The sequence below is a fragment of the Theobroma cacao genome, chromosome 4 (genome assembly GCF_053813885.1).
Source record: "Theobroma cacao isolate CCN51 chromosome 4, ASM5381388v1, whole genome shotgun sequence".
In the NCBI taxonomy this organism is placed as follows: domain Eukaryota; kingdom Viridiplantae; phylum Streptophyta; class Magnoliopsida; order Malvales; family Malvaceae; genus Theobroma; species Theobroma cacao.
Genome location: NC_142642.1, coordinates 501,443 through 527,362, shown reverse-complemented (window position 1 = coordinate 527,362; position 25,920 = coordinate 501,443). Strand labels below are relative to the sequence as shown.

Below are 25,920 nucleotides of genomic sequence, written 5' to 3'. Positions count from 1 at the left end.
AAAATATTAATGATTAAATTATAATAAATTATTAAAATTTAAAAATATTAATATTTAAGTTATGCATTATTAATAGTTTAATTAAATTATAAATTATTAATATTTAAAAAATAAAATAAAAATAAATAATCATATATATAATAAAAGATATTTTTATCTTTTTATTTTTTATTCTTTTCGTATTCAAAGTTATTGTTACTAACCAAACACGGTAATAAGTTATAATAATTATTTTTGTTTTATTCCATTCGTTGTACCAAACTATATAATATTTATTCTATTCTATTTTCACTTTATTATATTCTCACATAATAACTATTTAATTTTATTTTTGTCTATTTTGTGAACCAAACGTACTTTTAAACGTTCTCCTTGGACAGCAACAATATTATTTAGCTATATAAGCACTTAACCATTCGAGCTCTTTGAGGTTGGTCTCAACTCAACAGGTTCTAGCTGATTGAATTTCAAGATATACAGCCAACAGCCAACACATAATCTAACTCTAGATATCAGAATATGATCAACAAGTTATAGGATTTTGTAAATGTGATTGTAATTCTTGTTCAATTTGGCTGCAGAGTTCAGAAACACCTCATTTAAGTTTATAGGATAGAGGTTGTGAGTGAATAAATCAACACTAAAGAGTTAAGAATGTGATTTTAAATGCTATTCTACCAGTAAAATTTATACAAGCCATGTTATGAACATTTTCTAACTAGTTCTCATGGTCTATCTAACCATCCTCATGGTCTACAGAGAAATCAGGCTCATCAGGTTTAAACAACTTGGGCATCTTTAAACTGTTTGAAGAAGAATCAATCACAGCAACCTTTTGATCGTTAGACCCTTTTCTAGTATTTGCAGCAAACTTTGATGCCAAAATTGTGGCTCCAAGATGCTGAACATTAGTTGGGCTATCTGTGGATGTTCTTTCAATGTTCTCATCCTCATCTTCTATGTCATCAATATAGTAACTCTCTGGGTTAGATAATGACCTGTAGTAGAAGCTGCTCTCTCTTGTAATCAACTCCTTTGCCATTTTTCTCTTTTTAAACCTTCTCCAAGCAGCTTGTATGAAGCATGCACCCCATGTCCTCCATTGGTGAGAATAGTACCTGAAAGTATGCTGGAGCTTCTTACTTTGAAGCCTCTTGAACTGATGTGCGAAAAATTGTAGGTCATCAGCTTGGAGTGCAAAAGCTTCAACTTCAGAAAGGGCTCTGACGGTCCTAGTTGAAGAGGGCAGACTAGTAGAGTTTGGCATCAAGGCCCATGTCAGCAGTTCCTCTCCACAGAAGTCACCAGGTCTAAGCGCGATGGAGTTGAAGAACCCTGATCTTCCTCCATTGGTTGTGGAGCTCTCAAGTTGCCCTCTAATGATGAATAGCATCTCATTGACCAGATCGCCCTCTCGAACAATGTAAGTGCCTTCAGTACTCAAAGATGATACAAGACGCTCGCATATGGCATCAAGAAATTGGTCATCCACTTGTGAGAAGAATGGAACCTGGCCAGTGAAATAAAAAGTGGTTCAAGAAACAAGTGATTCCAGGGGTAGAAATCAATTACTTTCACCATTCTAAACTAACCAGCTAATTCTTCCCAAAAGTTGCATAATGTTATACAGATTAAGATACCAACAAAGGAAGAATACACTCACCATCAAAGATAAGCTAAAATGACCACATTAATTGAAGGGTTTAGAGAGTAAAATCTTTAAACATAGAAGAGAACCAAGGCCAAAGAAAAATCAACCTAATTAACATAGAGCTTAAAACTATGAAACAGGTTCCTTTTAGAAGTAAAATACTTCCTCTTCCATTAAAATGGTGGCCTACAAGTATATAGAAAAGGATCATGTGGCTTGCTGGACTAATTGGTTTCTTTTATTTATAGCAGAAATGAATGCACCAACAATAAATAACAAGAGAAGGTACCAAGATAGACATACACGGCGAACAAGTGAAATACATAAATGGCGCTGAATTTCGCGACGGAGATCCAAGGGTAATGATTGCAATATAGATTCTTCATCAACTCCTCTTGTAGCAAGCCATTTGTATTGAACAAACCGGCGAACACGTTCCTGCAAATTCTCAGGTAACTGACGATGCCTCATCCACTCCTCTGTATCCCTTCGTTTAACCCTCCACTCCTCAATTCTGACTGTCATTGATTGCAAAGAAGTCTTCAAGGAAAAAGAAAACCTCAGCATCAGTTATTCACTACTGTTTTGAATTGCTACCATCATTATTCAAGTAATTTGAAATGCCAGTCTAGTATAGGTTAAGATCACAAGAATGAGACAATAGTAAAGGTGGTAGTATAGTTACCTGCATGTTGCCAATCAACAGTGCAAACAAAATCAATCCAAGAATACATATGACAATGCAAAACAGATTCTCCCAGATATATATGCTTGTCTCCAAATTCTGCCCATATGAACTGCAAAGAAAACAGGTTGGATATATAAGCATAAAGTTGAAAGAAACTATCAATGCATAATAAACATCTTCATTTAGTAAAACATGTCAGACTAAAAGATCGATTCAAAAAGCACATTTTGATTTCTAGCCTCTTTTAATTTTCTTTAAAACTTATGAATCCTATCTTATACACCTGGGATTGCTTAAATGTTCCATTGGAGTATCAGACAGAGAGATGAATGACAAAGAAGGTCAATGACATACAATGACAGGGCAGTTCGGCCTGTGATCAGACCTAGCCAAAAAAAAGTTTCTGCTATACAGATTGGGGCGAGGGAATTGATCCATCTGAATACCCAAAATTTGAGGTCATACCTTAAATTTCTTAAACCCCACCAAAGGCAATACAGATACTTAACAATAAAGTTCTTGGAAGCAACATTAGTAGTAAAAGCATCTGCGAACATTCCAAATTTGAAATCAACAAGGCTGTTCGTTGCGTCACAGTTACGAAGCACATTAGTGACGTTCACCCAATATTGCCTCTCAGGTTTTGTCAAACTATTACAATCTAGGAAACTCGGGACGCAAGCAAGAAGTTTAGAGGCATTCTCTCTTGCACACTCCATCTTCCAGCAGGAAAACTGCCTTGTGATGGAACACAAATACCATATTGCACCTAATACCTACACCAACAGTCAGAAACCAATTGAATGTAATGAAATATTACAATTAAATGGAGAGTAAAATTACAAGCAAAGCAGTAACTGGATGCGTACGTGACTGGCAAGTACATATAGAAGGAGATTGTACGCAGCTCCTGCCCAAGCAGTCCTAGCAACAACCCCAGTGCTTTTAATGATCTTTTGGTTAAGAGGGAAAATTTGAAACAGCCTCGGAATATACTGAAGGAGAACAATAAGAGCCACGGTGTTGTTGGCATGATCAGCTCTGGAGTTTCTTGTGGTTGGAATAACTATCCAGATGACAAACTGCATGGCGAAACGTTGCAAAAAGTAAGCCCCAAGAAGAACAAATAACATTGAAGGCTATAAAAAGCTTCTCATTGTATCCCAAATTAAGCATGCAAAATAATTAAGACCATTTAGGATTTTTCAAGAAGAATATTATTTAAAACTATTCTTGAACATCGAGTAACAAGAATGTGGAAACAAACATATATAGGCATATCTAATTAGTATTGTTGGTATCTTATGATGCGAAATTTCAAATGAGTTCTTCCTAACCATATAAAAGATCCCATTATTTGACGCAATCTTTTTAAACAATAACCTGAGGAAGTGGTAGGGCAGCTGCGAGATCAATGACGAAATCCGACTTCAAGTAGCGCATGGCAATCTCCCTCGCATCCATAACAAGCTCACCCCTTCCGAATACCCTAGAATTCGGCGCGACGAATGCAGTCCTAAACTTCATTAGCATGTTTGAAAGGTATAAAAGATCAGCCATAGACCTAAAAACCGTGATGATGACCCCCATGCTGGCGTCGGTTCGCAAGCATGCAGGGCCTCCAACGTAAGGGAGAAAGAAGTAGAGAGGGTCTATGAAGAGTGACATAATGCAAATGACCAAGAACACATGGTTCCAGTAAGAAACAATGTCGCTGTCCGGGTCGAAGATTTGGTAGCGCCATAGGAGGAAGAAGTCGGTAGGAGCGTTGGCGGTGGAAGGTCGTCGAGGAGGAGGGGAGGAGGAAGGTAAGTGGCGGAAGGAAGGGATTATGCTATTCATCTTCCATTGCGGATTCCGATGTTACACGGATTCCGCGGCGAAAGAGAAATGATAGAAAAAGAGGAAGGATTAAAAGATATACAACGTAACCCAAAATATCAAATGTGTTAATAAGTAAAAAATGAAAGAAAGAAGAAGAAAAAAAGTGGCGGCGACGGCGATGACAAGGAGGAAGAATGCGAAGGAAAACTGTTTGAGAGAGAGAGAGGAAGGAGAGAGATAGTGGGTGGTGGAAAGAGAAACAGGTTAAGGAAGAGAGGAGAGATCTGCGGGAAACCAAAGAAAGTGCATGGAGCTCGGAGGTAACTATTTGCGGGCGGTAGAGCTACAAGGGTAAATGGGAAGGTTGGAATATGTGAGCTACAAGGGTAAACGTCTAAATATTATTTTCTAATTGTTTGCTTCTATTTCTCTCCTTCATTTTTCACATATGTAACTAAGTGACATGTAAGGGTTAACATTCTTTAGCCTACTCAACTTCCCACCCCGTGCTAGCTTCCTTACCATCTATGCTGAAAAGGTTTAAAACCAATCAAATTCTCATTAAACTCGATTGGGTTTCAAGTTTTATTTCTCTAAATTCTGTTCCTAAACCCAAATTTGCAGCTGGTTTCTCCTTTGAGTATCAAAAGTGTGCAGTCTTTAACAATCCGATGGTTTCAGGCATGTCCTCTGTTATTCCTGGTCAGTTCTCTAAAATTAGCCCATTGTGGCCGGGTAAAGTTTCTCTTTTTCATCATATTTCCAGGATTAATGGGTTTTCAAAGATGTAATTTTTACTTTTTTTAATTGCTTGTTGAGTATTTTTTAGGTAATGAAGTTATTTAACTTTGTTGGGTTAAAAAAGTTTTGATTTTTACGTGCTAGCTCCTTCATGATAAGGCAAAAGACAGTTTGAATTATGATCGAACTTTTGACAGGGGAAGCTAATTCTTTGAAGTCTTTGAAGTTATAGAAGATACTATTTCAGGGTAAGTCTGACTATCAAGATGTTCTGGTATTTCAGGTATTATTCATCTGGGAAAATAAGAAAACTTCTTTGCACACTTCCTTCCAGCTCTTATTGATTGTAATATTCAGAAATTGAATCTTTTAATGCTTTCAGTTGTCATTTTGCAATTAGATTTCTTCTAGTAGTCAGCTACATATGGCAATGTTCTTGTCTTGGATGGAGTTATTCAAGTCACTGAAAGGGATGAGTGTATGCATACCAAGAAATGATCACTCACCTTCCACTTTGCTCCATTGAGAACTCAAAGAATGTTATATTTCAATTTTCATGAATTCAGTATTATCTCACTTCTCACATTACTATTGTTATTATTGTTAAACAGATAATGTTAACCTGGATATTATATTCTTCATCAGGTGTTAGTCATTGGTGGAGTTGATGGTGGCGTCCTGCCTGAGGTGTCTCTCGTCATTCTTCCTTTGAGCAAATAGATATATGCTATGGTGGTCGATGCGAGTAAATTGCTCATCGTCTTCATTTTTCCTCAATCATAAGAGATTGTCAAGTTTTTTCTAGATTGATGTATTGACGAAAAATCACCATAGAATGACATATTATTGTTAAATTGCAAAAGGGAAACAAAATTTTGAACAGATGGGAAAATTAGAAGCTTTTCAACTTAATGCAACTGGGTGTCTGCGTCAGATTTGGATGGTATCTGTTTTCTGTCTGACATGCACTTTTCCCCCTCTTTTTCCGAGGTCTATGTAGCTGTTCGATATGAGGACTTACATGTTAATCTCCATATTGCTGATGGTACCATCTGCAGTCTTGTTTCCTCGATCTTATTTGTCTTCTATTTGTTTAATGTATGCATTTTAAGGTTTTTCCCCTTCAAAACCTTGCAGGAGTTGAATTTTTAGAAGCTGCTCCCTGGGGTAGTTATTATGCCCCTATAGTTGATTCTTCTGATCCAACTAGTAAGTTTCCTCTGCCATTTATTGTTACTTTAGCTCTGATGCAAGTTCAAATTTGTTGTTCCTTTCAAAACCATAGGCATCCATCTTTTTATACAAGACCTGCAGAAGAACTTTACAGGAAGCCTTTTTTGAGTTTGTAGCAAAGGCCATTTGCCCAGGAGGTGTAGTTTGCACACAGGCAGAGAGTTTATGGCTTCACATGCATATCATCGGACGTCGCCAAATATTTAAAGGTTCTGTCAACATATGCATATCCAAGGTATATGCTATAGATTTCTTTTGAAGATTTGACTTGTGCATCCATAAGTGCAGACCTCTATTAAGATTGGCAAAGATAAATGTGTGTCTATAGTCAAATTGCTAGAATATATTCATTTTGATGGATGTGTTTTGCCGATCAACTTGCAGTGGGGTGATTGATTTTATGGTTTGCTCTTCTGAGGGCCCTGTAGTCGATTTCAGGCACCCGGTGACCTGAGTGGATGTGATTGGCAATCATAATAAAGCTAAAGGGCCCCTGAATTTTGTCAATGCTGAGGTGATTTCACTTAATATTCTATTACTATTTTGTTAATCAACCTATATTCTTTTGTTAACTTCACAATTTTTTGTAATTTGATCCAGATCCATTCTGCAGCATTCTGTTTGCCATCATCTGCAGAGAAGGTGCTTGGCCCCAAGCTCACTTGAACTATCACCCCGCAATTCATGTTTATGTGGCGTTTAAGGATAAGATAAAGGGCACTCTGGAAGTAGTTTTTTGGTAGATCTGCTTAATGCACAAAGTCTGCTGCGGCCAAATTTATAAGCAAGTATATACCAAAAATGAAATTTCTAGGCAATTATAGATTTATTTTTGCTCAATTAGGGACAAATATGTTATAAGATTGAACTCAATTGTTTTCTTATAAGTACGTACTTTTCAAACATAGATCAATAAAAGGTGACAGTGAGAGAATGTAAGAGGACAGGGAGGCAATAAACTAGAATTTTAAATTTCTTGATCATGCTTTTCTGGGAATAATTCCATGTAAAAACATGTCAATTGTACATTTATTGACTAAAATGTCAAAACTTGTGCATAAGAAATTATTAGATAGGCTCGGCCTGCAAATCATTCCTGAATTTTGCCTCCTCCTCATCGGTATATTGATAGGAACTTTGCTTCTTACAACCATAAAAGTATACCATGATGGCCACCCACTTGAACAAGTTTGCCAAGCAAACAAGGCCGATATGGCCTACCGTGACCACAATCGTACTTCCTCCATTGTCCCATCCTTGATAGAGGCATGAGAATCGTAGAGCAAGCCTCCAAGCGAAGAACCCAAACATTATGAAAAATCCATAGGCCCTGTTACGTCTACTGAGATATGATGAGACCAGTAATGCTACATCCCCCTGTTTCTCTTCCAGGATTGAAATCACAATCCCCATGTTCCATATGGAACTCCACTCCATGAACTTTGCTAATAGAGCTATAAAGAGCACCACAAATAGCATCATGAACAAAACATCTGCTGATGTGATGTATATGTATGTTGCAAAGGAGAGCAGCCCAAGTAAAATAAGAAAAGCTAAACAGAGAGAGCAGATAGATGTGATTAGAGGCCCTTTGAACCTTGTTTCCTTCACAGGTCTGCATAACATGTCCTTGAGACTGATGGACTTTTCCCCTGCATAGATTATTGATGCCACATCCACAGTTGCAATAGTGTTGAAGAGGTCTAGGAAATGGATGATTCCCAGATGTATGAAACCAAGTAGAAGGACCTTTGAAGAAACTTTCCCTAACAAGTTTTCAATGTCCACCAGTCTTTCGTAACCATCACCAAAAATTTGGAAAGGATCAGCTGCTTCCTGCAAAATTTTTCCCGTTTCAATCAGGACATACTGAAGGATGATTTCATACAAAACCAGGAAGCAAAAGAGAGGGAGGGAAGTGAGGAAGGTAAACAAAATGAAGTTGGGATTCTTGAAGGCGATTTTCAAGGAGTCTTTGATTATCTCAAAGAATCCTAGTCTTTCTTTCATCACTGTTGATGAGTTCTCCATCTTCCTTTCTAGCTTCCATAGCCTAAGGATTCCATATGAAGGGCTAAGTATTTAATGCCACAGGTCTTTGCAGGAGTTGACTTTATCATGCCTTCTTACCCGTCCTGGCGGAAGGTGCAAGGTAAGGTATGCATAGGAGTGAGCAATTAATCCATTTGGTCTGATACAATGGATGAAATATTTAAAAAAATTCATTATGCTCAATCAAATTTAAAAGAGAATTGAATAGATTAAATATTGAATTAATTTGATTAATTTGATTTTGGATTAAAAAAATTAAAATTTTATTATTTTTATCTTTTATAAATTACAATATTAAAATTTATAAACTTCATCTATAATTATAAAATATATAAATAATCTAAATATAAAAAAACTTATCTTTTCACATAAATCATCAAATTAATGTTGAAGAGTTTGATATATTATATATAAATTTAAAATATAATATATAATATTAACTTAGTTTTTTATTAATTCGATCCAAAAATTTTAAAATTAAAAATTAACAAAATAAATAAATTAAATAAAATTTTTTGAATCAATAATTTAATAGACTAATAAATTAGATTATTTTATCCAAATTACATCCAATTCAGCTTAATCATTATTCCCATCCAATTTTTCTAGTCTTTAGTTTTGATCTTGTTGACTATATGAATAAGCTTGTTCCTTGAAAGTTGAATACATTGACCCATGGAGCCAGTGAATTGGACTCTTACTGCACAGACAGCAATTTGGTTGAACTTAAAAGAGGGGACTTGACGGGTCTTAAATCGAACGTCCTTGACGGGTCTTCTTTTAACGAGTGACAGGTCTTCTTCGTTGGGTCATTGTTTAGGGCTATTTTTCAGACTGTTCATCTTGATTATGTATGGATTTTTGGATATGGACCTTTCCTGCCAATTGCATGGCACTAGGCCAGCCAGTCAGCTAACCTGGTATACTGAATTTGGGCCTTTTGAAGAGGCCAGCAAGCCAGGAAGCTTGGGAGATGGTGAGGGTGGAACTATTAAGTTGGTAATGATATGATACGCCAATGTCTGCAAGAATCATAGGCTATTATTCTGCTTAAAACAGATGGCCGTGGTGGAGCTGGTCTAGCTGCCTATTATTGTGATTACAGTAAGAGTCACTGTCAACGATACAGTAATTGCCTGCAGTACAGTAAGACCTGTAACGTGAGCTGTAACAGTGGGATTGCATGGTCAACTCCAGCTTTAACATACTCTCAAATCCTTGCTTCCCAACAAGCAATTGTCTGGGGCAAAACCTTCCTTGCCTGTGTTTTTATGTAGTTTCAGATACCATTCTGTCAATCACATTCTCCCGAACTTCAAACACAACCTAACACTTAATGATAAGCTCTTAAGATTGTTGATTTGTCTTAGTCTTGCATTCATTGTCCTCAGGCACACATGCATTGCAGGACCACAGTATGGCAAGTGGCTGGCTAGAAGTCATCCACCTGCTGGGGTTACTTTCAGATGATGGGAAGACAAGGAATCAAAGATGTTCAACAGGGCTCTTTATGACTATTCTGGAATTAATCTGGCCTAACTCAGAAAAAAAAAAGAAAAAAAAAACCCTAACTAAAAAATTCAAGGTGTATACCTCTTTGCCAAATGGCACCTAGCTAGGAAATAAGTACAAGGAGCCGACAAACCTTGAATTTAACTTAAATCCACTGAAGCCTTTGGGAAAGCCTCTTAAGACTTTTCTTTTTCTTCTTTCTTTCTTCCTTTTATTTTTATGGTACCTGCAACAACTTTCTGAATACAAGCTTCTGGCCAGGAAAAAGAAAAACCCTTTTTTCCAATGTCATGCTGGCAAGCTGAACCAGACTCTGGCCCTTAATCAGCTCGTTGGTTGTCTGTAATATATTAGTATTACCTATGACTTTATCACTTCCATCCAAACAAGTTGTGTTTCATGCTGTGATTAGACATTGAAAAATTGAAAACTTCAGCACCTAGGCACATGTTTATCGTCTGAGGAATAACCCTGTCCGACTATATAGAATACAATTATGACTTAATTACTAATATTGTTTAATCTACTTTAAATCTGTGATGCGAGCTGCACCCAAACCTGATGTCAGGCCAACAGGATATTTCAAAGCATTGGATCTCTGAACATCATAGAATTAAAATAATACAATTATGCACAGCTCTTCACGTATACATAAATTTTTAGCTGGCCTGTGTGCAGTAACAGAATAAAACCCAGATTCTGAGGACTCGCTTGATCTTTCATGGCGTCGGCATAGAAAAGTTTCACTCTATTATTTTATCATCACTCAGCTAATCATTATAATAATTCTGATAATGGCCTGACCTTATGCACTATTGGAAGATTCTTTTGGAGATCCCTTATCTTGTGTTTTTCTTTTATGTGCATTGCTAAGTGCTATCTATTTCACCAATGCATGATGTGCACCACTCGTTTCAGCCCCTAAAAAGGTTTCAGTGGGTCCATTTGGCAGTTAATAACCATATTAACTGCCAGTATTTAGTTTCTCCAACATGTTTCAACTTTCAACTCCTTGTAATTTTTACTACAGCTTGAATAGTAATGAAATAAGCAAGCTAGTCATTAGCCCAGAAAAGTCATTTACCTCACCTTACTGTATTGTTGGCAACTCTGCATTAATTTGGATAAGAAACTGATCCTGTTAGGCCAAAAGCTTACTGGTCCCAAGACCCAAACTTTAAAATATTATGGGGAATATCCTTTCTTGATATTTACTTGAGGTTCTGTGCAAGCAGGCCATTAGTTCCATCAAATAAATTAATATGGTTCATCAAACTAATGCTATCAAAGTCATATCCATCACTCCTACCTTTCAATTTCTCTTCTGCAAAAGCATCCAAAGGAATCAAAAGAGAGTATCATCAAAGACTTGGTTTTCCTTATTTGTATGATGATAACAAGAACGATATAATGATCTAAATAGTGCAATGGGATCCAACTTTATATCAAAAACTCCAATTCAGATTCCAAAAACTCAAATCAAACTCAAAACAGCAAAGGAGAAGAGCCAAAGGGTAGGGTACAAGACATTAACCAGTAGTGGAAAGTGGTCACCCACTAAAAATTGACATGACAAATACCAGTTTGTACCGGCTCTTTGGAACCATTTGTTTTTACATATGGACACTTGTTTTTTCTCTTCCCCACATTCCAATGATGTTACTTGCCTCACATTCTCTTCAATCTTTATCTTAATTTTTCTTTTTATTAATTTTTTAAAAAAGTAATGCAAGCAATGACATAAGCAGATTTTCTTGTCTGCATCTTTGATCTCTCTTCTAATCATTTTTGCTAATTAAAATATTGTACAAGATTAGGTCAAGTGTAGCACTCAGAGCTGAGTCCTTTGAGTTAACTCAAACTCAGATCAAATTTCTTTGATTTTTCTGTTTGGTTGGTGAGAAAATTACAAAATATTGATCACATGTTTGAGATAGGTAGGATTCTAGGTAAAACCTTCAGTTTTGATTCCATGGGTCCATGTCCATCCCCCCATCCTCACATTATGGGGCAAGAAAGTAACAAATTTGTAGGAAAGGTGGGGTTCCAAGGGGTCCAGGCAACCAAAATATTTTTTCAAAATTTTGCTACGGTGTCTGTTATACCCAAAGTCTTCTCATGTGCCAAAAACCTTGACTCTAATGCGTTGTACATTGCAACAAAACTAAAAGTTACTCTATGTATTCTTAAATTCTCATGCATCGGCTTAAATCTTATGCTGAGCCACAGTTTCAAATGATTCCTACTGCTTTGTTTGAGCTAATGATTCAAAGTTACAATCCTGAATGTTAGAATAGTAAAGCATGAATAATGCAGGCAATCTTCCCTGAGCTGACTAGTGGCATTTCACAACTTTCCCTGGTTAAAGGCATCTGATTCCTGAAGGATTTATTCTACAGCAACAGGTACAGCATTACTTGCATTAATGCTGGAAGAATTGTTTGGTGTTGTTATATTCTTAGATGCAGATTTTATGGATTGTTTCAAAGATTTCTACAACTAGTCCAACTGCCACAGGTAGATCAGAAAGTGATTTCACTTTTTCCCTTGAATTTTGTGAACAATACAAATCAAAGATACATCACAAAATGGCCGACAAATTTGAGTTTTACGAAACTAAATCCACCTTCTTTCCTAAAATTGAAAGTTGGTTAAGCTAATTCTGACATACCCTTTTGATCAGATAGAATTTTCTTTGTCATACAAGCCTTTATTCCCATATCATTCAAAACCAACTGCTGTAAACCAGAAAAAAAATTGCTTATCCTAGACTTTTAGAGTTCATTGTTATCAATTGTCAAAGGTCTGAACTCAACCACTGATAGGCAATAGGCTTATCAGTTAATGTATTCAAAGGTTGTAAAACAGAGTCAAGAAGCCTTAGCTTCATCTTGATATTTTAGGTTAGGCAGTTACCCTTTCATTGTGTGACCACTTGCACATGTATATGCACCACGACTTCTCCGCTTCATGAATCATTTTCACATGATTTCACTTTCTTTCTCCTTTTCCCTGGAATTATCTTCCCCTCCTAGTCTACTATTAACATGGTCCTCTGCTTCGGCCAGGTTTATCATGTGACTTTTGAAAGAAAATGATTCCTCACATCATTAACAATCTTGGTTTATAACATTCCACGTATGAAAATTCAACTTTTACTGCATGTTTCATGTGAAAAGCAAGTCAACAGAATTAGTTACTTATGTCACAATCGTTGAATCTCAATCTTTTATGTAACATAAATATGCATCACATGACATTCAATCAATGGCCATTTATAAGTTACTCAGACAAGATCAGCTCTTCATTTTCTTCATTGGAAGGTAAAGTAAGGCTAAGTTTAGACAAAAACAAAACTTACAAGCAAAAAAGTTAACCAACAAGAGTAACTGATGATTTTCAGTTTCTCTTCAAATTTAGGAGATCCAAATTTGTTGACCAGAAAAGAAAGGGAGGGCACATTCATGAGCCAACTCGCCTGAGTCACACGATATGATGGTCCCATTTTTTTTTTTTGAGGAGTAATTAGGAGTTAATCAGCTGTGTCAGAAAACAATGAAAAACACTTTACAAACTTCGAAAAAGAGACGTTTTCTGAGTGGCAGTGTTAGGTTTCATAAAAAGGAAAAATTCAATTTTCAGTTAGTGCATGCCCAGTTTACAAGGGCACTTCAGTTTCCCACCCACTCAAGCAAGTTTATGTATAAGACAACAAAGTGGAGACGAAAAAAACTAAACATTAACTAAATTTATGCCATCTAGAATCTCAAATACTAAACAAAGCTTAAAAAAGACAACCCAAGTTTCTCTCTTCAAAAAATCACCACTTCTTTCTCTCTCTCTCTCTCTCTGTATCCATCTTGTTTTGTTTTCTGTCTTTTAAACTAAGACCCCATGATATTCTTTTATTCTAAGCTCTAAATCCCACCACCTTCCTGTTTCAATATTATTCTCACTATATATATATATTCATTTTCTTTGTGTTTCGTGTTTGTTCTTGACTTGTCTACATTGCCTGTTTCTTCACCTACTTTCTGTATACTCTCTTACAAAAAGCCTACCCTTTTGTTTTTTCTTTCTTTTGCTGTGTTGTTCTTAAACTTGTAAGAACTGGGTAGTCTTTATTTTTGGTTTACTTGTTGAAAGAATGGATTTTGAGTGATTCTGTGGCAGTTTCTGATGGATCTTGAAGGTGTGATCCCCAAGAGTCCAATCAAGGTAAGACATGTGGCAGCTAGTTTTATTATAGTTACTCTCTTCAAAATCTCAGCTTTTTGTTCTTTTGTTTGTTTTGTTGCAGAAGGAATCATGGAAGACTGTGTTAACTTTGGCTTATCAAAGTTTAGGTGTTGTTTATGGAGATTTAAGTACTTCTCCGTTATATGTATACAAAAGTGCTTTTGCTGAGGATATTCAACATTCTGATACTAATGAAGAGATATATGGGGTTCTGTCATTTGTGTTCTGGACATTAACATTGATACCATTGGTGAAATATGTTTTTATTGTGCTTAGAGCTGATGATAATGGTGAAGGTGGCACTTTTGCCTTATATTCATTGCTCTGCAGGCATGCCAGGGTTTGTTCCTTGCCTAATTGTCAACTTGCAGATGAGGAATTATCAGAGTACAAGAAAGATGGGATGGTATCAAATAATAAGAGTTTCTTGGGAACAAGTTTGAAAACAACTTTAGAGAAACACAAAATATTGCAAAGGGCGTTGCTTGTATTGGCTTTGATTGGGACTTGCATGGTCATTGGAGATGGGGTGCTCACACCCGCAATTTCCGGTACTGGAAGATACAATCTGGGTTTTGGTTTATACTTGGCAATTTGAGTGGTTAGTAACTGAGAATTTCTCGATTTCTGCAGTTTTTTCAGCAGTGTCGGGGCTGGAGCTTTCCATGTCCAAAGAGCAACATCGTTGTAAGTTCCTAAATTAGAAGCCAATTTTCATAATTCCATTGCAGCAGAATATAGTATTCATGTAAATAAATAGTAATAGGTAATTGAGAATATAGTTCATTGGTCTTTTGAATGATTTTTGTTAGTTGGTAAGCACTAAGTACAACCAGGTTCTCTTTGCCTGGTCTTCCTTCTTTGTTGCTTTAAGCATCTATAGACAGTTTCCTACGGCATCTGCTTACTGTTATTGTCATGACAAAGTAAGAGGCCAATCATGGTTAGGTAGCCAAATGGTGATTATGATGTTACATATCAGAGCCCAAAAACTGGCTAAAAATTGTTCACTATTTCATCTGCAGAAGGACGACCAGAGTTTATCAAATTGTGATAAGCGTCTGCATTGCTGTGGGTCCCCCACAAATGTAATTAAGGGCCTAAGACAGCTTCTTTGCTTTAATCAAACTCAAATCACCATCAGTCCAAATAAATTATGCTTTGATACGTAATGTGGAGGGTCAAGTTGATGACTTTCTGTATATAATAAAGTAAAGGTGGAACATGTGGTCAAGAAAAGAAGGTTAAATTCATATATCAGAAAGATTATGCAAAGTGTCAACTTTCATATTTGAAGCTGTCGTTATATGGCGAGAAAAAGGTATTCTTTTTGGAAGGATAAGAGTCAGAATAAAGAAAATTATAGGGGAGAGTCTGCTACATTAATCAGCATGTTATCTCATTGTTTACATTATTTGGGAGGACTTCCTGTTTTTTTAGACTAGTCAATCTGAAACAAGACCATGACTAAATGTCCTCAATGAGAGATGAATCATCGATCATGCCTATGGCTTCAACCAAGCCTGAAGCTCTTACTACTATTTAAGATTGACTTCCACCATTGATGTGGTCAAATCATCTCCTTCATCCTTTTGGATCATTTTTTGAAGATATATATTACATTTTGATTGTTCAATTTTTTCACTGTAATTGCATTGGTCATATATTCCTTTTATCATGTTTGATTCCTTTGTCACTTTAGCTTATTCTTTATTCTAGTGGGCTTTCATCTGTGTTCCTGCATCCATACTTTGCAAGCATTTTCTGTTTGTGGGTGACATGTACTCCATCGAGCATTCTGTCATGGACTCATGGTCAAATAAAATATCCTAAACAAGTGGATTTGAGATTTCATTAACAATATTTTACAACTTAGTTTGAAAGCAATAAATAGCAAGGTTTCATATAAGGAAATATTTTGAAATGCAAGAACTAGTCAAAGGCAAATAATTGGTAAATCCAACTTATCTGTAAGAGTACATATAAAAGATTTTTTAACAGTTTAATCAGTTCAACGTTCATCATATATGGTTTACTCTCTGCCTGTTTCTATTACTACTGCTCTAACTTTTTGCCTTCAGAAATGATAAGAGAAATCCTAACGCATAATGCAAATTTCCTGCTGGTTTAATTCAGAAACAAAACTGGCTAACTGTTCACAGCGGATTCAGCAAATCTTTAACTTTTTCAATTTGACAAGTTATAGGTTGATAAGGTTTTGGTTAATGCAAGCATAGTATGAATTATTTCAACAGCTCAAACTAAAAACACTGCTTATGTGCTTAATATTGTGTTTCCTCAGAGTTTATTAATTCTGCAGATGTTGAAGTCCCAGCTGCTTGTGCCATACTCATATTCTTGTTCGCCCTCCAACATTATGGGACCAACCGGGTAGGATTCTTGTTTGCACCAGTTGTGATAACATGGCTTTTATGCATCAGTGCAATTGGGGTGTATAATATTGTCCAGTGGAATCCCCATGTCTACCAAGCACTCTCTCCCTATTACATGTATAAGTTTTTGAAGAAGACCCAAAAGGGGGGCTGGATGTCACTGGGTGGGATCTTGCTTTGTATAACAGGTACATGAGTGTATCAACCGTACTGTCTAACTTTTGACAGCCATCTTCTTGTTCTTTTTCTAATGCTTCTTTTCTAATTGTTTCAGGCTCAGAAGCTATGTTTGCTGATCTTGGACACTTTTCACAGTTGTCTATCAAGGTAATTTGTTGGTTGTTATCAATTTTCCATTTACATTACTACTTATTCAACAACTTATTTTATTCATGTGTAGCTGCATAATTTCATTGTTGATGGACAACTATTAGGTAGACGATGAATGTTATGATATCAAAGAACTAAAAAAAATCCCTCCCCTGTCCTAGGCGTCCTCCTTTGGGTTAGCATGTAGCCCAATCTGAACGCAGTTGCATGTCTCGATACTGACCTACCAGGATCAGGGCTGGAAAGGGGAAAATATAGCCCAAAGAATTATGGCCCTACACCGAGAGGCTATTTGTAAGGGATTCTCTTAGTCAAGTTGATTTGGGGTTGTGTTCAAATGTCTGTAGGGTGCTTACAATGTCCAAAATATGCAGATGAGGAAAACAGAAAGGTAGGGCCAAGAATTAGTGAAAACTAATTAAAAATTGGTTCATTTTCAGATGGGACAACCTCCTTTACATTGGTATCACAGCAGCTGGTTATTAATTAGACAGGAAGGTCATGTTTGCTTCACAAGAAGAATATTTGGATAGATCACTGCCTTATTAGACTTGCACATCATGCACAATTTAAACAAATATGTTCATGTTTCCGGACTTATTTGACTCAATTATGATCATATGTAATTCATGAAAAATTGCCTACATTCAGTATATTATGAGTGGAAATGGTGACATTGTCATTTTCCTAACTAAAGGTAACTTTCCTGCAGATTGCTTTCACCTTTGTGGTGTACCCATCCTTAATCCTTGCATATATGGGGCAAGCTGCTTATCTTTCTATGCATCATATTAATGAAACTGACTACCGGATTGGATTCTATGTGTCTGTACCTGGTATGTTGTTCATAGATAACACAGATTCACTTTGATCTTCATAATATTGATTAGCTAAGTCTAAGCATCACTGTTGTTTCAGAGAAAATAAGATGGCCTGTTCTAGTTATAGCCATACTTGCAGCAGTTGTAGGAAGTCAAGCCATCATCACTGGAACATTTTCAATTATCAAACAGTGTTCTGCTTTGGGTTGCTTCCCAAGGGTCAAGATTATCCATACTTCATCCAAAATCCATGGCCAGATTTACATTCCAGAAATCAACTGGACTTTATTGCTGTTGTGCTTGGCTGTGACTGTTGGTTTTAGAGACACAAAACGCATGGGAAATGCATCAGGTATCGTCTTCTCCTTTCCATGCTATTTATTTATTTGTTTATTTAGGGGTTCAAGGTGGGAGAGATGGGAAATCTGGTTTTATGATACCCATGATTTACAAATGGCAATCTCTACTGCTAAAATCTACATTCTTTGCAACTCCTTGACATGTCTTTGAAATGAAGATGTTTAACTGTTAGTACAACAAACCAGAACGGCGTGGTTGTTCAAATTAACTTCATATTCTGATAAGATACACTGCTGTGACATGGGAGTTAAATCCTCCAAATTGTGTTCTCTTTTAAATTATTTCCGATTGTGATGTTGCAGTTCCAATTTCACTTAATTGAATTAACATTTTCTTTTGAGAGTTTGTAATCATGGTCATTCTTACAGCACCTTCTTCTCTTCTCTAACAGGTTTGGCAGTTATAACAGTTATGCTGGTGACCACATGCCTAATGCCCCTGGTCATTGTCTTATGCTGGCACAAAAGTGTCTACCTAGCTATTTTGTTTATATTCTTCTTTGGCTCCATAGAGGCACTCTACTTCTCAGCATCTCTTATCAAGTTCCTTGAAGGGGCTTGGGTTCCTATTGCCCTTGCTTTTATATTTTTACTCATAATGTATGCTTGGCATTATGGCACACTCAAGAAGTATGAGTTTGATGTCCAGAATAAGGTCTCTATCAATTGGCTCCTCGCTCTAGGTCCTACTCTAGGCATTGTTCGGGTTCCAGGCATTGGCCTTATACATACTGAGCTTGTTTCAGGAATCCCAGCTATTTTTTCTCACTTTGTCACCAACCTCCCTGCTTTCCACCAAGTTTTAGTGTTCCTTTGCATCAAGTCAGTTCCAGTACCACATGTCAGTCCCATGGAAAGGTTCCTAGTAGGAAGAGTTGGTCCAAAGGAATATAGGCTCTATCGATGTATAGCACGTTATGGATATCGAGACATTCACAAAGATGATTTGGAATTTGAGAAAGACCTTGTTTGTAGCATTGCAGAATTTATTCGGTCAGAGAGGCCGAAATGTATTATTGGGATAGATGACTTGGAAAATGACGAGAAAATGACAGTTATTGGGACTTCATCATCAAATTCAGAAGGTGTAAGAATGTGTGAACATGGCGAAGATTCTTCTGAAATGGTAGGGGGCTTTAGAATGTGTGAAGATGGTGAGGATTCTTCTGAAATAGTAAGTATTTCAGAGCTAAGGGAGACAAAGTCCCCAGAGAGGCCTAGGAAGAGGGTGCGGTTTGTTGTCCCGGAAAGCCCACGGATAGACAGGGATGCAAAGGAGGAATTGCAGGAACTGATGGAAGCAAGGGAGGCAGGAATGGCATTTATACTTGGGCACTCGTATGTAAGGGCAAAGAAAGGGTCAAGTCTGATGAAGAAAATTGTGATAAATTTTGGGTATGATTTCTTGAGGAGAAACTCTAGGGGACCAAGTTATGCCTTAAGCATTCCTCATGCATCTACACTTGAGGTGGGAATGGTGTACCAGGTATAAATTTGAGTACACAGCACAGGTGTTGTATTCAATCATTTGTCTTTCTTCCAGTCTTATTGTATATGATAGAACACAGCTTTTTGAGATGCTATATCACTTGGAAGTACTGTTTTGAGTTCAATTTTAAGCAGTTTCCAGCACAAGATTACAAATTGACAAGATCCGTTGACTGATGAAACATCTCAACATCACTTTAAGGTTATGAGAGATCAAAAGATAAAAGACAAAAATTAGAAGCTAAGGTCGAGGAAGTGGCACTATCACACAGTACTTGGCATCGACAATGACCATGAAATGTACAATGTTGTAACATTTCATTGTACTTACTTCCCATGCAATTGCACAATGTCCAATAACATTTATTCCTAGAAAAAGATATCTATACAAAGTTTCCCAGCGTCAGAGATGATAACCTAAACTATGGGGTAATCACTGTTTATTTCTATTTGCATTAGCATAAGTTAGGAGAAGGACCCTGAATAATGCGTCAACTCTCACTTAAATGAGAGATCAAGGCCTATGATGATTCATAAAATATATTATAGAGATGAGTAGAATTTCTGTTTGATCAAAACCATGCAACAATAAAGGCCTGCAATTCATGCTAAGTTACAATGTGATGGATAAAGCTGACACTGTTTTGCATAAAATTACCTGATTTTTCCTGATTTATAATCATCAGCAACTTGAACAAATCTAAAGGTGAAGAAAAATGGGATTCTCAATATGTGATTACAATGATTAGTTTTTACCATAAGACTAGAATTTCAAAGGCAAAATCATTGTGTATAAGCTTCAAACAAAACCCAGTAAAAGCATTAATTAAAGTTAAATCATTGCCATGGGCATCTTATCAAAAACACCACTAATTCAACCCCATGAAGAAAAAAAGAGAAGCTAAAGAAATCCTCTTTCCAAAGAAAAGAATTCTAGGAAACATGAAAGCAAACATTCTCCAATAAAAAGAAAGAGAAAGAAAGACAGTTACTGAATTTGATTCCGTATTGGCAGATAAGTTCTCATCCACCCCAAAGCACATGGTAGCTACCACAAGGTGGAGAGTAGAAACAGAAGGAAAGATCAGTTAGAAGTTGTACATCACAAGTAAAGCATTAAATTAGAGACAAACAGGGAGGCTTGTTTCTTTTCTTTAATTAAACAAAGTTTGCTCTTAAGGAGATTATAAGGGCATTCTCACCTGGAAGTTTGTAAAGAAATAGTCAAGTTTCCCTTTCTTTATCCCACAGAATCAAATTGAACAAGGGGCTCCTTTAACAAAATGGCAACATGAACCATAATTAGAGTAATGCTAGCTTTAAAAAGATTGAAGTCATAAAATTTAGTACTTCCTTTGTCTAGAATTGAATTTTTTTTTATTATATTAAAAGTAGCTCAACATGCAAAGACATTGATGAGTGGTGAAGTCTTTTGGACAAATGTAGCAGATATGCCAAGCAATATAGCAAATATTGTTTTGCAAGATTTACGTGAGCTGAAGCTACTAGCTTTGTTGTGATGGAAGGGATACAAGATCTCCTGATTAATGTAATAGACATATAAGAAAGGGTATTCTTTTTTTTTTTCATGAGCTTTATTTCATTGGGTTTTATCATGAAAAGGTTTTTCAATGAGATTCTTTTTACATGACATTAAAGTTGATAAGAGTTAAAGTTAAGCCATTTATGTCTAATAAAAATATGTCTCATTGTATCAATGTTTTTAACGATTAATAAAGTTTTTTGACTGAATTATTAAAAAAAAAAAGGTTAATCAAACTATACTTAAAGTAATGAAAGACAAATTTGATTTGAGACAGGGAATATTTGATATAAGTAACCTGTCTACAACTTGTTAAAAAGAATTGTTGAATACATCTATGATTTCATTCACTTTTTGTTTGCAAACAAGAGTGCCCCATTTTCCTGCAAAAGGGAAAGAAAATAAAAAAAAGCGATGGCTGCCAAGATCAAATTTGTCATTAAATGATTTGAGAGCAATTAAAACAAAAAAATTTAAGACAAAACCAGAGAATATGATTCCTGCTTTAACTGGCATTCGCTGTGGTCTAAGAGACCAAGGCCTTCCTCTCCTTCTTTTGCCTTTACTTCCTTTTCTTGAACAGAGCTCCCCTACACAGCGGTATTAAAACCCTTCATAGTATGAATCTACCCTCTCTTTTTCTCTTTCAAAAAGGTTTGTACTGATTAAAATGTAAAGCAAAAAAAAGTTGGCAAAGCGAAACAATACTGTTGTGGGGTCTCCTTCTTAAGGAACTATATATATACAAAGCAACAATATTTTTTTAACAGGGCTCAAATCTTTCATGCCTGAACTGTTTTTCTTCTTCTTTGTTTTCCATGTTAAAGTAAGAAACTTAAGCAATGGTGAGGAAATGGGTAGTTATTACTCTCATATTTTTGGTTCTCTTTAATGGGTTTTCTTCAGTTTCTGCCACCCCACCTGCAAGTAAGTCTAAAAATGGCTCTCACTATTTTACTTTTTGTTTTTGTTTTTCTCTGTATTTGTTATATATTTTTGTTTAAATTTTGCTTTTCATTTTGATTTTTTGCAGAAATTGTAACTTCAGTTGTCTCAAATGTGGTGTCTGCTCTTGTTAAATGGCTATGGTCACTAAAATCAGCACCCAAAACTGGTAACTTTGCTTCATAGTTCAATATGTTTCCTATTTTCCTCTGCATTTTAGTCTTCCTGCCTCTTTGTATGGAGTCTAAGGACTGGTTTTTTGGGCTGATGGGATTTGTTTTCTCAGCTATTTCTAGCCGTTCCATGATGAAATTTGAAGGTGGATACACTGTGGAAACAGTTTTTGATGGAAGCAAGCTTGGGATTGAGCCATTTGCTGTTGAAGTTTCCCCAAGTGGAGCTATCTTGGTGTTGGATTCTGAAAATAGTAACATTTACAAGATCTCAATGCCATTGTCTAGATGTGAGTTAATTTTGCAGTAACATTTTTCTGGGGTTCAAGATTTGTGTTCTTGTTTCCTTTTTTGAGAGGAAGATTTGGGTTTATAAACAATGCTGATTGCCAAGCCGAACATTTCAAGTTTTCTTGTTGAAACTTGAAAGCTTGGCTCTTTTGATTAATTTTGTCTAGGAGGTACTTGGAGCATTTTTTTTTTCTTTCTACGTAAGTTGATAGATTCTTAACACATTACTTACACAACGTTGTGGGTAAGTTTGATGTGCTTTTGTTTAGGAGAAGACTCTACTTTTAAAAGGACAGAACACCTTTTAGGGCTGTTTGCTGCCTCCCAGTTACATCTTTTTGAAGATTATACAGTCTTTTTCTTTTTTATTTCAAAGTCGACATTCTCTATCGAATACTTAAGACTTAAAATTTACTCATTTTGTCCTTTATCTTTCTGATCTAAGCCTTATGTGTAAGTACTTTCACTTTTAGAGTACTCAATATTTGACTAAGGTGTGGACACCTTTGAGCTTCTTCATGAAGTTTAATCACCTTGGTTAATTTGAATGGTGAATAGTCCAAGTTCACTTTGCTGTTCTAATTTTTGGAATCATTTTAAAGTTAGAAAAGTTGGAGGACTGATGGACTTTACGTTGTTTTCTTAGAAACAGAAATGCCAGGATTCACTTTCCTTATTTGATTTTCTTCTACCTCATCTGTTCATTTTCTTGGTGCTCATTTGAATATTCTCCAAAACCTATCATTCTTTCATTTGCTGACATGGAGGAATATCTGCAGACAGCAGACCTAAGTTGGTTGCTGGATCATCTGAAGGGTACTCTGGGCATGTAGATGGGAAACCAAGAGAAGCTAGAATGAATCATCCAAAAGGTCTTACGGTGGATGACAGCGGAAATGTATACATTGCAGACACAATGAATATGGCTATAAGGAAGATCAGTGAATCAGGTGATTTGGGCAATGTTCGAGACATTTCTCATGATTAAAGAAGGGACTCTCCTTTTAATTAGTCTTACAGCTGTTGTGGTTAGACAAGTGCAAGAAAATTGTCCACTAAATCCTCCATTCTTACACAGCTACCTTGCTAAAAAATTTGTAGGTTTAAGTTCTTTGAAAGCATCAGCCATTCTAACGCAACCTCTGAGCTGAATTTATTTTATTTCTTTATGCAGGGGTTACAACTATTGCTGGTGGAGGAAAATGGAGCCGAGGAGGAGGTCATGTCGATGGTCCAAGTGAAGATGCAAAATTTTCGAATGATTTTGATGTGGTTTACGTAGGAAGTAGCTGCTCTCTTTTGGTTATAGATAGAGGAAACCAGGCAATTCGTGAGATTCAACTCAATGATGATGATTGTTCCCATCAGTATGATGGCAGTTTTCAATTAGGTACAATTCTTTTGAACTGTATATTGTTGATGCCATTTTCTCTCAAGACCGTGAAAATCTTTAAGATATGGGTCCATCATTGTAGGTATAGCAGTGCTGGTTGCTGCTGGCTTCTTTGGTTACATGCTGGCCTTGCTGCAGCGTAGAGTACAAGCAATGTTCTCTTCCCATGACGTAAGTGACATAATGTTCTACGTTTTTCTTCTGTTTCTAGTCATTAATTTATTGCTTATATTATCAGAGAGTTTCCCATCCATTAATCTTCAAAATATTTTAGATTTTGCCTTATGTAATGCTTTCAACTTTGCTAATTGCAAAGCAAATGGATGGAAGGTCAGAGATTTTAAACTTTATAATTATTTTATTTGCTTGTAACTTATTGTAAGAGTTTAAATGTTTGGATTCTTCCTTCTCTCCTTTCTCATAAATTTGGTGAGTGCATTCATAACCATTATATATCCTACTTTCATATTTTTTCCCTCTTCTTTTCTTATGCATTGAAAGGGGAATGTAATACTATTCACTGTACTTGATTTTCTGATTTTCTCTGGATGGAGTAATTTCAGTGTTGCATGTGAATGTTAGAGAATTGTTCTGACACATACATATTATCATAAAGTTTCAACTTTCTGAATTCTACATGAAATCACCAAGCAAGTTCCAATCTTCTTAGGACTCGAGAACTCCAATAAAGAGAGAAGCAACTATGGCACCGTATCAGAGGCCTCCTAAATCAGTCAGGCCTCCCTTAATTCCACCCGAAGATGAACCTGAAAAAGCAGAGGAAGGCTTCTTTGGTTCAGTTGGTAGGCTCGTCCTCAATACTGGCTCATCTGTGGCTGAAATTTTTGGGGGATTATTTTCGGGCTTTAGAAGGAAGCCTCGACACTATCAGTATCAACATCAGTACCAGCAATCAACCATACAATCGAGAGGATGGCCTATGCAAGAGAGCTTTGTGATTCCTGATGAAGATGAGCCACCTTCCTTAGATACTAGGACTCCAACACCCAAAAGAAGTTACCCATTTATGACCAAGGACCTTGAGAGAAAACACCATATCAAACAAAGCCGGCCTCACTATAATGGGTGGGATGCTAAGTATCAGCAACAGCAGCAAATGCAGATGCAGCACCATCAACAGCAGCAGCAGCAGCAGCACCCACATAAGCATTATTCATCCAACCCACAAACTTATTATGAGAAGAGCTGTGAGACAAATGAGATCGTTTTTGGGGCAGTTCAAGAACAGGATGGAAGGCGTGAAGCTGTGGTAATAAAGGCTGTAGACTATGGGGATCCTATCTATAATCACAACCTTCGACCTCGTTTGAATTACATGGGTTACTCCCATGGCTATTGATCATCTGCCAGAGCTTATTAATCAAATGACAGCAAACAAAGATCTTTCAAGTCCCTATGTATGCTATGAACATGGGGATGTAGGACTGTTGATGATGTAAGCTTACAGTTTCCCATTTGATTTTCCTTTCTCAGGAGATATGTTAGTTTCCAAGTTTGTTCCGCATAATAGGATGTAATATATGTATTGTAGTTGACCCAAAATGAAGACAATCAAGTCAATGGTTTAGCACTTTGGACAGCGTGTAATCAATCTGGATGCTACACAAATATTGAAGGGCAAAATTAGATCACTGCTTGAGGTGGGATGAAGGGCTAGACTGAACTAAATGACATGAATTCTCTTCAACAATAGGTAGCCACTCAGACCTCGAGCTAATGGCTACTCTAGAAAATTTTATTAAAAGAAACTCCCAAATAATTTTTGCAAGAATGAATATGCAGCCTGCCAAGGTGTTGTTGCAGGCAGATTGGTCTCATTTACCAATGCACCAAGCGAATGTATCTTATCCATTGCTTTGACTTGTTGATGTTAAATATTATTATCATCTTAAATCATTGCCCAGCTGGCTGGGGATCACTATTCACCGGTGGCACAATCCCCCGGGGATGCACTCATCTGCCTGGATTCACCTTTCTATGGTAGGCAGATTTTTTTTTAAAAGAGAGAGAAAAAAAATACTGCAACTTTCTGTTTTGGGTGAGGGTCATATATACCAATGATATGTGACATTTGGTTATTGCTTATTCAAATTAAATATATAATTTTAAAAATTCCTTGGTAAAGTAGGTGGCTTGGAGAAAATTTGACAGGTGAACAAAGTTTGAGAGTCAACATCTTCAATCCTCTTTAACTAATTAACACTGTGGAATTTAGTCTTTATA

At 36.4% G+C, this 25,920-nt stretch overlaps 4 protein-coding genes and 1 pseudogene across 4 annotated transcripts; 3 read left to right on the top strand and 2 right to left on the bottom strand.

Moving 5' to 3' along the window:
* Positions 1-736: 736 nt before the first annotated feature.
* On the bottom strand, positions 737-4,181 carry LOC18600735 (cyclic nucleotide-gated ion channel 18-like). The gene is made up of 6 exons (XM_007031360.3): positions 3,723-4,181; positions 3,209-3,421; positions 2,805-3,115; positions 2,337-2,448; positions 1,955-2,191; positions 737-1,510 (listed from the first exon to the last, which is right to left on the bottom strand). Exons 1-6 carry the CDS (start codon positions 4,179-4,181, stop codon positions 737-739), a joined length of 2,106 nt encoding a protein of 701 aa, XP_007031422.3.
* Positions 4,182-4,518: 337 nt separating this feature from the next.
* LOC18600734 (spermidine synthase 2-like) lies at positions 4,519-6,803 on the top strand (annotated as a pseudogene).
* A 283-nt stretch (positions 6,804-7,086) lies between these two features.
* Positions 7,087-8,310, bottom strand: LOC18600733 (uncharacterized). Its single transcript, XM_007031358.3, has one exon. The coding sequence runs from the start codon at positions 8,166-8,168 to the stop codon at positions 7,206-7,208; it is 963 nt and encodes a 320-aa protein (XP_007031420.3). The 5' UTR covers positions 8,169-8,310; the 3' UTR covers positions 7,087-7,205.
* A 5,032-nt stretch (positions 8,311-13,342) lies between these two features.
* On the top strand, positions 13,343-19,456 carry LOC18600731 (potassium transporter 8-like). Its single transcript, XM_007031355.3, has 8 exons — positions 13,343-13,919; positions 14,002-14,491; positions 14,574-14,627; positions 16,261-16,521; positions 16,608-16,660; positions 17,376-17,499; positions 17,582-17,836; positions 18,236-19,456. The coding sequence occupies exons 1-8, from the start codon at positions 13,881-13,883 to the stop codon at positions 19,333-19,335; spliced, it is 2,376 nt and encodes a 791-aa protein (XP_007031417.3). The 5' UTR covers positions 13,343-13,880; the 3' UTR covers positions 19,336-19,456.
* Positions 19,457-21,620: 2,164 nt separating this feature from the next.
* On the top strand, positions 21,621-25,328 carry LOC18600729 (uncharacterized). The gene is made up of 7 exons (XM_018119568.2): positions 21,621-21,801; positions 21,908-21,988; positions 22,106-22,282; positions 23,063-23,233; positions 23,458-23,673; positions 23,759-23,847; positions 24,347-25,328. Exons 1-7 carry the CDS (start codon positions 21,717-21,719, stop codon positions 25,034-25,036), a joined length of 1,509 nt encoding a protein of 502 aa, XP_017975057.2. The 5' UTR covers positions 21,621-21,716; the 3' UTR covers positions 25,037-25,328.
* Positions 25,329-25,920: the final 592 nt, after the last annotated feature.